Genomic DNA, 18,093 nt, shown 5'->3' on the forward strand with positions numbered 1-18,093 from the left:
GTGATCTGGTCGTCTTTTGTGTGTAGTCCTCCTCCAGATACACACAAAGTTCTGCAGAAAGCCCCGGACTAATGGCAAACGCAAATGGATCAAGCTACATACGGAATTTATACTTCTCCATCATTGGCCTTGTCCATGGTGTAGAACTTTCCTAAAACTGTCATCGACAGCATAGCTCATGAAGAGCTCAGGTTGCCTTTCCTGACATCCTGTGATTAGGTTAATACACATTTCCTGCCTCATCTTTTATTTCCATTTGAATAGCAGTATTGTAGGCCCAACCACCAAACCCAAGAAAAGGAAAGGGAAAAAGAGAGTGAGAAAAAACAGCAACTAAAGGCACTCTATAGTTTCTCAGCTTAAGCCAATGTCTTCAGTTGCTTCAACTGGGCCAGTTCTGTAGAGACCTGGCATGGCTGATCACTGTCTTTGAGTTCAACACAGTTCTTGCACACTCATCCTCTACACTGCACCATGATCAGCCTCCTTCTCATCCAACATTCTCCACACAACAGTGAGTCACTCCTAACATTAAGGTAATATAGAAAGGACATTAACATTACCCACACTTCATAAACAAGCCAATTAAAGACCATATCCTCTTAACAGGTGGCTTTAATAAATACCGAATAGCCTTTTTCCAATCTTTCGATCTCTCTGTCTCTTCCTCTCTTATATAATTAAATACAAGTTGAAATCAGCTTTACTGGCATGACGACTGCATGATGTTGTTTTCCTAGAATGCCTGTTTAACTGTGCATAACAATATCTATAGATCTACCTACCTACCTATCTATCTATCTATCTATGCTGATGAGTCTCTATCTATCTATCTATCTATCTATCTATCTCAATGAGTCTATCTATCTATCTATATATGTTGATAAGTCTCTATCTATCTATCTATCTATCTATCTAAATATGTTGATAAGTTTCTCTATCTATCTATATATGTTGATAAGTCTCTCTATCTATCTATCTATCTATCTATCTATATATGTTGATGAGTCTCTCTACATATCTATGTATCTATGTTGGTGAGGCTCTCTATATAAGACACAAAGGCATATCTGTGTAAAAAAAAAGTGGAGATTTACACCATCCCTGTCCCAATCTGGGCTGCCCTGCCTACAGTCTGGTCATGATGGCGCTCCATTCAGAAATAGCAGATACAGTATGGACACACCAGCTGTTCCGCCGGGCCGCCAAGCAGACGGTCTACCGCCAACGAGTGGGGAAGAGAGAGAGAAGAGCGGGAATCATGTGGGAGAGGTGAGAAGAAGCGAGGGAGTGTGAGAGCGAAGGAATAATCTGCTCATTTATAACACCATATCAAAAGTGTCTTCCCTGTTCTATAAATGATGAGGGAGGTTAGCTTCTCTTATAGTACGCGCCTGCTATATTCTTGAGAGGATCACACCTTTCAAGATTAAGGGACAGAGTTTCATCATTCTTTTGAAAAAGCAGTGAGATGAGAGGAAATAGGAATTTGAAAAAAGCACTGCATGAAATCAGCGCAGAACAAAACACCCCCACATAGACACACAGGCCGAGGAAGGCTTGGATAGTTTAAAATAAATGCTCAACATGTAACGTTTGCCTAACGTGAAATCCTTGAGGAGAACAGTTGTTAATTTCTAATTATGTGTTCCCAGTTCAGTGTTTTGGAGACAGTAGGCTGAGTGTTGCAGTAGCAGCATTAAATCCCATTTGTCTGTGGAAAAAGCCTGTATGGCTATGCTGGGCATGTGTGAGGATTCATCAATATAGAAAGCGTGTGGGTGTGTGTAAATGCACTGTTTAAAAGAGTTAAATCTCCAGCAAGTGGGAGTGGATATGAGAAATGTTATTATATTTAAATGAACATTTAAAAAGAACACCTGAGGCTTAATAAGCATGTGTATAATGCACAGTAAAAAAATATTAATAATAAAAAAAAAACAATTTTAGCACTTTGGAAAACCTTAAAAGGCATTTCACCCCAATCATCCTCTTAGCGCTATCTGTTGCCACAAATGCCAAGGCAGGGTCATGAAGGAGGGCGCAGTGGAGGGAGAGAGAAAGCAGCTGAATTAGAGTGCTGCGCTGAGCAGATTGAACTGCAAAAGCCCCACTGATTCCAGCACCACAGAGACGGCCAACAACACCAGCTGTGGAAGCGGCCAAGCCAGCACTTCCTCCCAAATCAGCCCGGTCCCGTATCTCTCACTGGTCAGAGAATGGAGCACTCGCAGAGTACACAAGCACAGTCACAATCACCCACACAATCACCCACACAATCACACACACAATCACCCACACAAGCACAGTCACAATCACCCACACTATCACACACACAATCATCCACACAATCACCCACACAATCACACACACAATCACACACACAATCACCCACACTATCACACACACAATCATCCACACAATCACCCACACAATCACACACACAATCACACACACTATCACCCACACAATCACACACACAATCACACACACACACACACACACACACCATAAACACACAATGACACACAGAAACACACAACACACACACACACACAAAGAAACACAAACACACACCACACACACACACAAAGACACACAGAAACACACACCACACACACACACACACACAAACAAACACACACCACACGCACAGAATGACACACACAACACACACACACAAAGATACACAAACAAACACACACACCACACACAAACAAACACACATCGGGAAAAATACTAAAAATGAAATTCCTTGTCTACAGTGTGCGTGTGTGTGTTTGTGCAGATGTATATACATGCAGTGATCACTTTATTAGGCAGATCTGTACACCAGCTTGTTAATGCAAATACTTAATCAGCTAATCGTGTGGTAGCAACTAAGTGCATAAAAGCGTGTAGACGTGGTCAACAAGTTTAGCTGTTTTTCAGACCAAATGCTGGAATGGGGAAGAAAAGTGACTTTGATCGTGGAATGATTGTTGGTCCCAGACAGGGTGGTTTGATTATATCAGAAACTGCTGATCTCCTGGGATTTTCACGCAGAGAGAGTTTGCAGAGAATGGTGCAGCAACGCAAATAAATGCACATTACAACAGTGGTATACAGAAGAACATCTATGAACACACAAACACATCAAACTTCTAAGTGGATGGGCTACAGCAACAAAAGTATTAATACGTCCAAAAAATTATCCTAATTATAATGACTCATAATTGCCTAATAAAGTGCTCACTGAGTGTGTGTGTGTGTGTGTGTACATACATGCGTATGTGCGTGTTTGTGTGTGTGTGCTTTCTCCCTGGTGCTCCAGCCTGTATCTGATACACTGCGGAGCTCTGGGGAGAGGGTGAAAGAGAACAAATGAAGGATGTAAGAAAAGAATGGAGGTAGAAAGGAGGACATGCAAGAGGAGACGGGAGGTAACCTGAGGAGGAGTGTCTGCTGTTCAGAGAAAAGGGAGGAAGGAGGGAGCCGGAAAAAAGAGAGCCTCACTATCACTCTCACTACTCCAGTTATAGGGACATCTTTTATAAAAGGGTGGACTCTGAAATAAACACATTTCCCAGTATAAACTGAGTGTGGAGAATAAATCTGACAGACAGATGTATGATACACTACAATAATATACTGAACATAGGCCTCAGTGCTCAGGACCATTCTGAGTGCATCCATATGCAGAGGGAGGCCTTTATGTCTTAAAGTTCTGTGTGTGTGTGTGTGTGTGTGTGTGTGTGTGTGCGTGTGTGTGCATTTGCCATGATAACATGCTTTCTCTATGTGTTTTCCAGTACAACACCTGGCCAACTAGCAGACAAACAAATACTCCAATGAACCCCCAGTCTCACAATACTAACAAGCTGTCTACCACTCAAACTGCAAAAAGACTACATCCCTCTGTGCAATCATATGCATGAATAAACACAAAAACCACATATACAAACAGACACACACACACACACACACACATACATAAACACACACACACACACACACACACACACACACACATAAACACACACACACGCACACGCACACACACACACACACACACACACACACACACACACACACACACACAGTATCAGTTGTTCGTAGCCAGCTGCAGGAAATCTTTAATTGAAACTTTTTTTTTTTTGGCTCAATTTGGTTCAAGACTGATACACACGTCTTAATTATTTAGGGTGAAAACATGTTTACTTTTGCACTTTTAAGTTAACATTTTCTGCAGCTGGCTGGAAAAACTACAGATCAGTGAAATCTCAAGGGGTATGGCATACTCTCAGAGACAAAAACCACACAGGTACTGAATCCATCACACCCCCCAGCACCAAGCACCCGCAGCCCCGCCCCCAAATCCCATGTTTCTTAATCATTTTCAAATCATTTGGAAAAAAATGTGGCTCTTTGATTCTGACCCCCCCCTCCCCGCCCAGCAGAACAGATGTCTTCAGTAACCCAGCAGCTCCTGGTTCTGCAGACACACGGAGGCACCATCTGGGACCGAGGCAAAGCTCCGCTCGCTAGGCATGTGAGCGTGTGTGAGCGTATGTGAGCGCGTGTGTGTGTATGTGAGCGCGCGTGTGTTTTGCAGCCAGGATGAGAGGCACGGACAGACGGTGCACCTGAGTTCTTTTTTGTTGTGTTTGTTTACGAGTGCGCTCCTACGTTAGCCCTGGTTTTTCCAGGGAGGAATCCTCTGCAGAGTTTCAGCTGTGACTGGTGGGAACCCTTACATCACAGTTGTGTTCCAATTCCTTTGCCATTTCACACACTAACTAAACTGGGTCACACTTTCCTCCTCCTACTCCCTGAGGCATCCAATGCCTTCAGCTTACCAGAACAGAGCCCACGTTTTCCAACGCTACTCAAGTGTTTCCTGAAAACTTGTTTGTCTTCTATACAATTCATTCAAATAGTATGAATTAGAACATCTCACTCCACATCTTGCCATTTTACACTTGTGCTTTGTTAGCAAATGTGAAAATGAAATAGCGTAAATAGTTATCCTTATGAAAAATATTTTTCATGGACTGAAATGATTCACACTAACTGTCCAAATGAGAGGGGGGGGGATTAGCTGTCCAGAAGGTCTGGACTTTTCCGTGGGGGATTCAACATTTTCTTTCAATTAGTAAGCAATTAGACCTGAGGACTGCAGCCAGTGATGAACACTGCTTATCAAAATGACTTTCAAATTAGGGTGTGGAGCTGCACCCATCCACCTGAAAGGGGTGCTCTCTACTACCCAGGGAGATTTTTTGGGTCTTGCCAGAACTATATGGCTAATGTCTATGTGCTCAAGTTACAGTGCATACACTAATGTATAATGTCCTCATGTAAACAGGCGCACACCGATTAAGCCCTCAGTGATGTGACAACACTAATCTGGAATGAGAAGAAAGTTCATACCATGACCCATTGTTACTAAACTGCCTTTTTCCAAACTGTGTTGAAATGGTGAACGTGACGGTGTAATGGACAGTGTCGTAATTCAGTGCCACTGAGACATCTTTACTGACTGTATGTGAAACTGAAGATAGGTGAGCTACTGGGTTAAGAAAACAGATCAAACCAAACAATTACCAACAGCAGAGAGCAATCCATGTGAGCAGGCACCACTCATCACCACACCACAGAAGCACGGGGGAGATAAATTGATGGAGCAGATCTAGCTTGGAGGTATATCAAAATGTAGATATAAAAATCCAAGCCAGCTATGATTGAGATATGAGTTTAATGTTTTCTAACCATGGTAAGGAAACTGCACGCCATCGTTTTCATGCTTAATCTTCCTCTCCTGCACATTCGCCAAATGGTGCTGCACTGTAAGTGGAGAAGGGCATGGTTAACAGCGGGCAGAGAACAGGGGAGGGATATCTGTGCATGGGGGGGAGGGGAACATCACTATAGGCATTATGGGTACTTTCAAAAAAAGGACCAATGAGGAACACACATCTGTCTACAGATATACGGAGATAGTTGCTATGTGAAAGCTCTCCTTCATATTCAATGACCTGGTCGTATTCACAGGTGACTCCTTATTGCTCAAACCCATTGATCACATGGTCACATTCCCAGAAACTGCACGGTGGCATTGGATGACAGAGTGCTCAGTACACACAGAACTGTGTGTCATTCAGGGGCTGTGGTGCTACCCAGACGTCAGTTTCCATGACAGTTTTTCCACTCAAGGGAAGCCGGTATTGGTCAGAATAGTGTACTGGAGTAGGCTCACATTTTGCAATAATCCTTACAGAATTACTAAATGCTGTTTATCTATACACATTACATAGAATTCAGGAGAACAGATGTGTCTTAGTGTTGTACAGGGAGACGACAAATCTATTTTACAGGAGGAAATCTGTATGAGAAGATATGGGCTTATTCAGGAAATTCATTTTGGGTCAATTTTGAACCACTGTCCTTTGTGTTGAAGGCATTGCCATGGAAACTGGTGATTGGGAAACACGATGACAGCGACAGAGTACATAATTGCTCTTTCAAATATTAATTGTGATCACCACCTACCTGATGGAGAATGTGAATATTAGATTATATACTTTAATAGACACACATTAGATACTGCGTTAGTGGTTGAATGGTTAACTGAAGATGAAACATTATAAACTGTGTCATATAAAATAGAATCTACATTAACTGAATGTAGCACACTGATAGTTATGCTGCAAATTAATATCTGTACTGTCTTCTAAGCACTAAAATATAGTGGGATAGACATTCCAAAATATGAGAAACACTAAGCCTTTCCCCTGGCAAATAGGCCATCTCTCCATAATCCACCGCCAGCCTTTTAATAAACTCAGCTGTCTTTCCAGCTGTTTGTGCAATTAAGTTTGGGTACTGATATTGCTTTTTACAGGAAGATAGCATTTTATCTTCCTTCATTATTTTTGTTCCAAAATTAATCCATATATAATACGCACATAATCCACATCATAGAAAAAATATAATGCATTATAATACATCTTATGGCATGATGGCCTGGCTTCCAAATAATGATGAGAAAGTTTCATTCCAGGCATTAAAGTGCATAATGCATTTAGAATGATTTATGGAATCCATTATTCGGTAACTTTGGTGACGCTCCCTTAACCCATGTCTCCATGGTCTTCAACAGCCACCAATCAAGATTCACAAAATAATTCAGACACACAAATAAATATAACACAGTAATCTGTAAAACAAATATTAAATAATATCAATAGACATGTATCTCCATTACAAAGCCAACTACATAGTTAAAATCTCTATACAGTACTGTACTAAACTGATCTATCTGGAAAAAATTGGTCGTAACAAGCAATATAGATGCTATTCCCACAGCTGCCAAAGATACAGTCCTTGCTGTGCCTATCTTACACAGAGACGTACACACGCACACATACAGACACACAGCAGGAGAGTAGCAGCTCCTCACCAATTCATTCAACTGGATTAGTGCTCTAAGCCAGCACTCAGTTTGGTAAAATCACAAACCTGACAGACTACCCTGTTCAGTCTTACCCTGCAGATGTCTGGCAAGCAAAGAACGCTGAAAATAAATCAGTGCTAACGGTGAATGAATTCCTTGCACTCTGCTCTTTGCACATCAGCTAACACCTAAGGAAAAGAGGTGAAACTGGGGGAATGCAGACACTCAACCCCAAATAATAACAGCAGCTCACTCAAAGCATATTTGTATATATATTTTCACTTCATAATTAATATCATACACCATCAGAAACTACAGCTCCAACACTACATATCTACATCGTTATGTATGCAAACTGAGTATACGTTCACTGTGTTATAAATGACAGGCACGAGTGTAGCTTGGGTGGCGAGGGGGCTGTCTCTGGGGTAGCACAGGCTAGCTCATACGGGGCTTCCAGAGTCTCTTACCTGTGTCCACATCGTTTGGCCAGCCACTGGACTGGGAGCTGCTGGCGGCAGGCGAGCGGCCAGTATAGAAGACATCATCCACCGGGCTCTCCATTTCACTGTCGTCAATGGACTTGCGCTTATTGGAGCTGAAGAAGAGAGGGAGAGGTTACCATCCTCCGTCACCTCACAGGTGAGCAGTCACCACTCAAGCACCCCACACCGGACTGACAGCAATTGACAGCGGAAAAGTCTACGAAACAATGAACTAGGGCTAGAAATACTGACACAGCCTTGGAGAAAACAGGTGGCACGTTCAAAAAACATAAAGTCAAAATACCTGATAATGCAACAGTTCAAGATTTAATCAGGAATTGTGCGCAAAAGAAATAGTCAAGAGAACCAAGGCACTAATGTTTATGAAAATGTCATACATACATTACATTAATGGCATTTGGCAGATGCACTTAACCAGAGCGACGTACAGTTGATTAGACTAAGCAGGAGACAATCCTCCCCTGGAGCAATGCAGGGTTAAGGGCCTTGATCAAGGGCCCAACGGCTGTGCGGACCTTATTGTGGCTAAACTGGGGATTGAACCGTCGACCTTGCGGGTCTCAGTCCTGTACCTTAACTACTATGCTGCAGGCCAGGTAATTTAAGAGTTTAAGAGTTTAAGAGTTAAAGAGACTACAACCATTTTTGGTTAAGGTGTGCCTGGATTATCTTGAGTATTCTTGAGGTGTTCTTATACTTACAGGACACTTACTTCAAGGAACGACTTTGTCTTTTTGGAAACAAGATTTATTTTTCATTGCATCTTCACAAAAAAAAAAAAAGATTCCTTACGAATTTCTCGTAAGAAATCAAAATCGGAGCTCAGGGCTACCGCTAATTAGCAAGCCCAGGTAGGGCGAAAGTGAATGCGGTTATTGCAGTCGCGCTGCAGTGCGTTCTAAGCGCGGGGAGAGTAGCTGGCGCTAGCGTCAGGCAGCAGAGGTCTCCACAGACACAGCTATAATGTGAGAAAGAGGAGCCTGACACCAGCCCGCCAGGCTCCTCTTTGTGTTCGGAAATAGGGTTCTTATTCATTTCACAGTTTCCGTCCTGTCATCCTCACATCAAATCCCCCAACACCGTTGGGATGTGAGTGTTATAAATGTGTGCTGGAAGTCAGTGGAAATCTAGCACTCATAAGAGATGACAGAGCAGCAGCTGATAGCTGAGGTGTGGTTATATATGACAGCGATGTCTGCTGTCCATGTGTGGACTGTCTGAGAGTGGGTGCATGTGTGCATATGTGATATATGTGCTCGTCTGCCTATGTATTATTGTGTGTGTGTGTGTGTGTGTGTATGTGTGTGTGTGCATGTCTGCAAGTGTTTCTGACATTTTTTTAAATATGTTATAAATAAAATGAAATAATATCAAGGTATGCATGTGTTTGGGTAGAGTCATGTTAAAAATATAAGTACAACTACCTCCGTGGAAGACTTGCATATAGCTCCACCTCAGACCTGCAGTGTAAGAGAAGGATGAGTGGGAAGAGAAGGATGAGCAGGGAAAGAAGGATGAGCAGAAAGATAAAAGTGAGCAGGGAGAGAAGGATGAGCAGAAAGATAAAAGTGAGCAGGGAGAGAAGGATGATCAGAAAGAGAATGATGAGCAGAAAGAGAGGAGGGAAGGAGAGAAATAAAGGCACCATGACACATTCACACATGAGCAGGTGTGAAACACACACACATATGAGTGTTAGTAGAGCAAGATGCTGAGTACACTACACTTGAAGCTGTCCCCAACCGCTTCTATATTAAACCGAGTTTGTAATTACTTCCATTATCCATTGATATCCACAATGATGGCAGTATAATGCAATCATTATTATGTTCAACATCGACATAGTCATCACTATCAATCAACATCATTATTTCAGGAATTTCCCTCCTGGGGATCAATAAAGGAATATCAATTATCATCATCATCTTCATCATCATCACTACCACCATTGTCTTTATCAGCCAGTGCCCAGTTACAGCAACCCTTACTCTGATGATTCCCACAGTTGGTCAGCCTCTTTCTTTAATAGTTGGCTTTATTAGGATGACTAGCCCCATGAGATACATAACTATGAACCGCTATAGTTCCTTACAGTACAGTGGGAACCACTCCACCCTATCGGACATGTATCTACCAGGCATATCAGGACTTTTGAATCAGGCCAACGCCAAATAAATCATCCTCGAGGATGAGTCCTCAAGAGTGATACATACAAGTCCTCTTGAGTGAACAGTGTCCCCAAGCTTCTGTTGGTGAATGTAGTGGTGAAGCGACCACAGGAAAGGAACCTTTGTGTGGCATACCTGGTGGAAGGGGGGGAAGTGATAGAACGTCGCCCCAGGGCCACCTGGTTGATGTTGTAGTAACCAGGACTCTCCAGGTCAGCCAGGGAGAAATTGGGGCCAGACGCTGTAGCAACTGGAGCTGTAGAGAGTGAGAGAGAGAGAGAGAGAGAGAGAGGATAAAGAGGGGGTTGGAGAAATAAGAGAAAAAGTAGAGAAAGAGAAAAGCATGTCAGGCCAATGGGGATCACCCACTGCTATAAGAACAAAGAAGTTCTTAAGCTTTTTCCCAAACTCTGCTGTAACAGTTATTTCAATTTAACGATATTAACAGTCAGACGGCCATTTCTGAGATCTTCAAATTCCTTCCCCTGAATGAATAAATATAATGTGTCTGTAACAGGAGATAAGTGCCCACACCCTGGACGAACAAAGTCTTTCCTGCAGTCCACAGTGAGGGACTGAGAGAAAGAGAGAGATAGAGATATACAGAGAGAATGAGTGAGTGAGAGAGAAAGGAGACGGTGCCTCTCTGTGAAAAAGAGGGTGTTCTTATTTTTAGTTTTTCTAAAACGCTGGTAAACTGCCGCCATACCAATGAGGTCTATTTGAATGCTGAAGTGAGTCAGTTAGCGAGTCAGTGGGCTACTGAGTGAGTGACGGAGGGAGGAAAGTGAGAGGGAAGGAAAGGAATGAAACAGCGGAGCAGGAAACGGAGATAGCGCTCAGGTGCTGTGCAGAAGAGACGGGGGCCAGCGGTACTCACTCTGTGACACGCGAACAAGCTCTGTGACGTTCCACACTCCTGAAGTCACAAAGCAGTCCTGGAAACTCAAGTGCCCTGCAGTGGAGGGGTGACATGAGAGTTAGTGCGTGCGTATGGAGGGGCAGAGAGACAGACACCACCACACCTCCTGCCTTACGCTTTTAAACTCACAGCATTCACAACATTTAAGGTAGAAGATAGAAGGCCATTTGTCAAGCCGTATGACTGTGGTGGTGGAGACTGCCTGGCAGGTCCCAGGCTGTGTGTGAGGAGTGTGGGGCGCTGAGAGGTGGAGAGCTTAGGGTGTGAGGCAGGCTTGGTGGAACAGAGTCTCTGAGGACATCGTGGGTTACTGGGTCAGCACACAGCAGTACCCAGTCCTGGTGTAGTTTCGGCTTACCGCGGCATGAGTTCACCGCTGTAGCCCCCCGGCAGACGTGCGGTTACCCCCTTCCCAAACGTCAGTGTGATTTACTGCCTCAGAACTCACACCGAGTCTCCTCACAGAACACTCTCCACCCTCCTCAGAATTACAATGGGCCTTTAATCGAAAACATACCCAAGCTAACAGCCCACAGGCTCAATGAGATATTTGAGTGAGTTTAAACGGTAACATGTTGCAAGTCACGTTGTGCGTATTCACCATCTGTTTGAGCGTGGAGTTCACCGTAGGTTTGTTTAGTTGTATTCTCAGAGCTGAGTGTATGTATATATATCGAGTCTGTTTGTATGTGAAAGAGTACGTATGCTTTACGCGTGTGTTTGTCAGTGTGTGTGTATTTCTAATGTAGGTTTGTATATAATAGAGTATCTGTGTGTGGGACATTTCTACTGTAGCGTACTCACCGTTGGGCGGTGGCTTGATGTCAGCGTCCCCTTGCTGGCTGGAGCTGTCTGATTGTCCAGATTCTGAGGGACACAAGGATAAAGAGATGACAGGTCAATGGAGAGCACTGCGTGATCAGCATTTCAATACTGCTTTTACAGTATTCCCAAATGGCTTTGGTCCTGTCTGAGGAGAGGGACGACAATGTTTTTTTGTAAAAGACGTTTTAGGAGAACCGCTTGTCCAGTCTGCTATCTATTCAGAAGACCCTCTAAGTAACGTTGTTTGAGCGATGAAAGCCTCACTGGGAGAGAATTTAGCCAGCTGCAAACCTGGGAGTTTTGAGCAGTGTTTGTGTTGGTGTGGGGTCGCTGTGCTCACAAACAAACAGCTACCGCCCCACACTGTTGCGTTTCATAAGCTGCCACTGACACAGTGAACGGGGTCAACACATGATCCCACTCTTATATTTCTACCCCTCACTTCTCAGGATTGCAGTGTGACCATACCTTTTTTTTTTTTGCAATTTTACTGACAAACCTGGTCAACAGACCTTCAGTGTCTTTATTTCTCCTTTAATTGTCCATTCTATTCTATCCTATTTTATTTCTATGAATTTCATTTTAAAGTTTGCTGCACTTTGTGACCTCTTAACATTTAAAATCAGTCCCACATCCGTCGCTGTAATGCCACTTAATACCCACTCACTTGTGAGGACTTAGTGCAGCATAAACTGTATATACCTCTTACCCTCAGCGCCCCCATACATAATTAAGCAGCACTCTAATTACCACGGGGATCTGGAGAAGTGCGCTGGAGGTTATGGAAACTTTCTGGCCTGTAATGGACACCGCAGGACCGCAGTTCACCGGCCCTAGTTGGAACGAAGCACTGCGTCTCTTTACAGCAGCGGTGGGAGAGTGCAGGCCCCCGCTGCCAGGGTTTTATGGGAGTTTAGCACTGTAATTTTACCTCTAAACAACGGCTAACCCATGAAAAATGACGTGTCTTGACTGGAACGGATCATTAAAATCTGATGGACTCAACAGAGGTGTCCGCCCTGGGTCCCTCCCAACCCTGCAAGGCCTAAGTTCTTAACTCCTGATACATAATTTTGCAGATATTGCTCTACTAGGAACATGAAACACATACTGTGTGTTGTGCAGTATTCACTTAATGAAGGCCTAAGCTCATAACTTCTGCTACAGTGCTGTATGTCATTTTGCAGATATTGTTTGAATAAGAACATTAAATACATACTGTATAATGTATGTATTCAATGAAGGCCTATTACCTGCTGCTGAATCTATGATGCCCCTTATTGCATAAATGAGCAGGATAATAAACGCCCAGATGATGTAAATAACTCCAATGTTCAGGAGAGCCGTGGCTGGCTGTGGATGCACAGTGTTCGTGTGGAACGTCCTACACCTTTCTCTCACCGCAGAAGGCCCAGCCAGGTTTGACCACAGCAGTGCTCACACACTGTCGGGGTGTGAACATTTCAATAAGTCCACCCCCCCCCAGGCCTTTATCAGTCGCTAATTGAATCTTACAAAAACAAAAAAAAAGCCCTGCATGTGGGGACTTGTAGTCCTTCAAAGTCGGGAGTTTCCCAATCCCCAGCCTCCGTACATAAAGCAAACTGGCACACAGTGAGAAGCAGCCTTGAACAAAGCCAGCCCCTTCAAAACCGACGTGATCCCCAAACCCAGTGTGATTCTGCTGGGGTGGACCGCATGTTCCACAAACATGCCCACAAGCCTGTAGAGGCAGTGTGTGTGTGTACAGTATGTGTGCATGTGTGTGTATGCGTGTGTGTATGCGTGTGTATGTGTGCGTGCTTGCGTGTGAGTGTGTGTGAGGAGGCTTACTCTGGTTGGCTGTAAGTGCTGAATGCTGCTGATATGTGTCGCTGTGCTGGGAGAGGGACTGTTGGGCCTTATCTGTGCCGCTTATAAACCCGAGCGGGGATGACGTATACAGGCAGGCGTTACGAAGGTGTTTATCGGCCGCTGTAGGTGATAACAGAACGCAGGGGCACACGCCAACGCGATTCTCCACACTTTCGGGAAGAGATTATAAAATTGGACCCAGAAAAACAGAGGAAAAGCCCCACAGAAAACACAAAAAGGAGGCGCGTCGCTCCGCTCGCAAGCGCCGAGAGAAAGGAGAGAGTTCCTTTCCCTCTGCTGTGTGCGCCTCTCCGGCTCCCTCTCCCTCTCTCGCGCTCTCGCTCTGTGGAATCCTGGCAGCCATCTTAGTGCTTGGCAGCCATCTTAGCATTGGCGGTACCAATGCATTCCAGCTAGCTGACAGCGCCGCGCGCGCACGCACTCACACACACACACACGCGCACACAAGATAAATACATATGTCGTCCTCAAAGGAAAAAGTAGTAACAGTTTCATATAAACAAAAAGGCCTGTTTTGATGGATGCCTTTGCCCCTTTCCATATCTCACTTCCAGTCTTTGACCTATGCTGACCCTCCCTGATGGTGATCTGAACTTCAGCCTTGCTCACAAATAAACAACATGACTGTGGTCTTAGTAACAATTATTATGTGGAAGGAACTACAGCAACATTGAAATCCCAGAGAGAAATTAGGACGTGAATACACATGTTGATAATCCAATGAAATCACTCAAATATTGGCAATTACGAAGCTAAAATGTTGTCCCAGCTGGTTCAGTGTTGGGTGACAATTCAAATCTTCCAGAAGTGTCAGCCAAGACCACCTAGAGTGTTATTTTAGGAAAGACCACTTCAAAACCAAACAGTGTCCCTAATGCCTTCAAGCCCTTTGAATTTTCATTTTGTGACAGTAGAATTTATTTTTGCAGCTAACTAATGAATGAGAACTTCAGTGACACCCTGATAATAGGTCTGACTTGAGAGAGGGATAGAGGGAGAGAGGGACAGAAAAAAACAGAGAGGGGTGCAGTTGCAGTGATGATTGGACACCAGCAGGGGGCAGAGATCTTTTAAAGTGCTCTTCTCTTTCTAATCTAGCACACTCACATGCACTTGAGCACACAGCTCACCTAATACTCGAACACGCTCACGCAAACTCATACATACACTCACGCACAATCAGGCACACACTCATGCTAATTCATTGAGGCACACTCACAAGCATACACACACACCCGCTCGTGCTAATATACTCATGCACACACGCTCACACTAATAAACTGATTCACACGCTCATGCACACACAAACACACTCACGCACACGCACACACACTCATGCTAATATAAAGTAGCGCCACGGTCAGGAAGGGCCTTCTGTCTCAATCACTCTCCAATCCAATTACGCAGAAAATTACCGGGGCTCGCTCCTCAGCGCTGGAAGAGCCTGTGCAAAAATCCCTCCCCCATAAAAAAACCAACAAAACCACTGCAAAAAAAAGAGGGGGGAACAGCTACACACAGACCTGCCCCGGTCTAAAATGGCCGACCGTTTTGGCCATTAATAGAGTTTGCGCTGTTATTGGTGTGGAATCAGTGCGGCAGTTCTTTATCGTGGCGGAGGGGTCTGTTATCAGCCGGGAGGCAGCAGCAGGGATCGGTACACACACACGCGCGCACACACACACGTACACACACACACACGCACACCGCAGCCAGCGGCGGCAGCCCCTGGCTCACGCCTGCTGATCCTGTCCTTATCTCCCCCACACAGTCCCCCCACGGCCCCCTGCGCACACACTGCCAGAGATAACGCACACACACCGCGGCGTCTCACACACCGCACACACAACCCACTCACACACGCACACGCACACAATACACATACCTGTGCTCTTTATTTACACACCAAACGCGCAATGGTGGAAATGACCCACAAACACAAATGCATACGCACACTTAAAGACACACTCATTTGCTCATGAATCTAGTTAGGTTAAGAGATAAGAATTATGTTAGGTTAAGAGATAAGAATAAACAAGAAGAATAAACAATGGATTACAAATTCAACTTTGTCATTAATGACAGACGCTGCAGGTGGCAGCCACATCAGGGAGCTGTGTCTGTCTCTGTGCTGTGTCTGTCTCTCCATGTCTGCCTCTCTGTGTCTGTCTCTCTGTGTCTGCCTCTGTGCTGTGTCTGCCTCTCTGTCTGTTTCTGTGCTGTGTCTGTCTCTGTGTCTGCCTCTCTGTGCTGTGTCTATCTTTGTGCTGTGTCTATCTCTCTGTGTCTGTCTGTGCTGTGTCTCACAGAAACACATACACAGATGCACACTCACTCTCACACACACACACACACACACACACACTCACTCTCTCACACACATGCACACACACACACACACACACTCACTCTCTCACACACATACACACACGTACAGACACACATTCTCACACACACACACACACTCACTCTCTCACACACTCACTCTCTCTCTCACACACACACACACACTCACTCTCTCTCACACACACACACACACACACACTCACTCTCTCTCACACACACACACACACACTCACTCTCTCTCTCACATACACACACACACACACACACACACACTCACTCTCTCTCACACACACACACTCACACACACACACACACTCACTCACACACAGACACACACACACACTCACTCCATCGGCAGGGTGTCAGCGTGCTGTAAGCGGAGCGGCCGGCCGTGTGGGGGCTGAGGCTGGGCAGAGAGTGGCAGTGGGAGGGGCTCCCGTGCTGGCTGCTCCAGTCACAGACGGGGGATAGCCCATCCAGCAGGCCAGGCTGCTCGCTCAGGGTTACTGCGCTCTGAATGGACCCTCTCTTCTGCCCTGTCACTGTTCCCTGCTCTCTCCTGAGGCACGGCACTCCATACTCCCTGTGAGCTCAGCCCTGACCAGCGGGTGTGTGTGTGTGTGTGTGTGCGTGTGCCTGTGTCTGTGTGTGTCTGTGAACCTGTGCGTGAGTTTCTGTGTGCCTGTGTCTGTATGTGAGTGTGTCTGTGCACCTGCGCGTGTGTTTCTGTGTGCCTGTGTGTGTTAGACCGTGTATCTTCATGTGTGCCTGTGTGTGTGTCCGTGTGCCTGTGTGTGTGTATTTGTGTGAGTCTGCGTATTTTATTGTGTGTGTGCGCGCCTGCGTGTGTGTCACTCTGGGTATCTGCCTGTGTGTCTGTCTGTGCGCCTGTGTGTGTGTGTGACTGCTGGCTTGGGCCCATGGTGGCTGTTCTCCCAGTAGACACAGAAACCCCTAATTTCAGCACAGCAGCATTGTGTGACTGATTGAAAAAATACATATCATCAGGAGCACTGGAGGTGGTGTGGGAGGAAAATGACAGGAGAGCAGGCCGTTACCAGCACGATGACCAAAGGCAGGCGTAAAGTTAGAAAAGTGCCCAAGTTTCAGCAAGTTGTCTTAAATGCGCTCGCAAACACAAAGAATATTGCTTGAAATACCACATGTATGCATGTTAATGTGTTGAAAGATGCATGGTTTGTTTATAAAAACTGTCAGCACAGGCTGCAAAGTACAATTTATGCATTTTAAACAAACTGCGATCTTACAGAAAAACAGCAATCTGGATCATTTGGTTCAGACATAGCACTCTATAATCCAACCACTAGATGGTGCTAGTATTCAGATTGTGTGTGAGTACATGAGAATCAGTGCATGTGTGCGAGTGTGTGTGTGTGTGCATGTGTATGTTTGTGTGTGTGGATGTGTGTATGAAAGAGAATGTGTGCAAATTTATCAGATATTATATAATTTTTGCTTCCAAATCCACATGCACATTTATTTCTTTGCTGTACAACTGTATTGCATTAGTGCAAATATAACTGCACTGAACACATAAATAACTGTGAGTAACTGGTTTGTGTGTGTGGGTTAGTGCGCACGCTTGTGTGTGTGTGTGTGTGTGTGTGTGTGTGTGTGTATGCGTACACACTCGTCTCCTTCAAGAACAGACCGAATCTCCCCCCAACCCTGATAACGCAGCACTACCTCCCCACAGGGTTTCACTTAAGAGGTTTATCGGTATGTTGCTAAACATTCTGACCTTTTTTTTAATCCTTAATGCGCTTAAAATGTTCAAAACCCTCTTAATCCCCCAGGCTACCCCACACAGATGTTCGCTGAGCTCTTTTATTGGACTTTATTTTATTATTTTTCTGGGTTTTCACATATTTATTTATTTCCTCTCATATAATACCACACAACATCAGACGTTTTTTTTTTTTTCCTGCTGGCACTCTCGGTGGAACACCATGCAGCGAGGATCCATTGTTGGGTCCTCACAGGAAGTCCAGCCTC

The 18,093-nt window shown here is 44.7% G+C and overlaps 1 protein-coding gene across 17 annotated transcripts in view; it reads right to left on the reverse strand.

Annotated features, from left to right (window-relative positions):
* LOC133122141 (nuclear factor 1 X-type) overlaps positions 1–18,093 on the reverse strand; it is a 142,549-nt gene that overhangs the window by 18,544 nt on the left and 105,912 nt on the right. For 8 of the 17 annotated variants that reach the window (XM_061231887.1, XM_061231893.1, XM_061231899.1 and 5 more), the window contains 6 exons: positions 11,836–11,898; positions 10,990–11,064; positions 10,245–10,365; positions 9,363–9,401; positions 7,906–8,033; positions 5,752–5,826 (listed from right to left, as the gene is read on the reverse strand). In XM_061231887.1, the coding sequence (XP_061087871.1) occupies positions 5,752–5,826; positions 7,906–8,033; positions 9,363–9,401; positions 10,245–10,365; positions 10,990–11,064; positions 11,836–11,898 (501 nt within the window). The remainder of the gene's footprint in view (positions 1–5,751; positions 5,827–7,905; positions 8,034–9,362; positions 9,402–10,244; positions 10,366–10,989; positions 11,065–11,835; positions 11,899–18,093) is intronic. The other 9 variants (XM_061231892.1, XM_061231901.1, XM_061231900.1 and 6 more) reach the window with 4 other exon arrangements.

The sequence above is a fragment of the Conger conger genome, chromosome 2 (genome assembly GCF_963514075.1).
Source record: "Conger conger chromosome 2, fConCon1.1, whole genome shotgun sequence".
Lineage (NCBI taxonomy): Eukaryota > Metazoa > Chordata > Actinopteri > Anguilliformes > Congridae > Conger > Conger conger.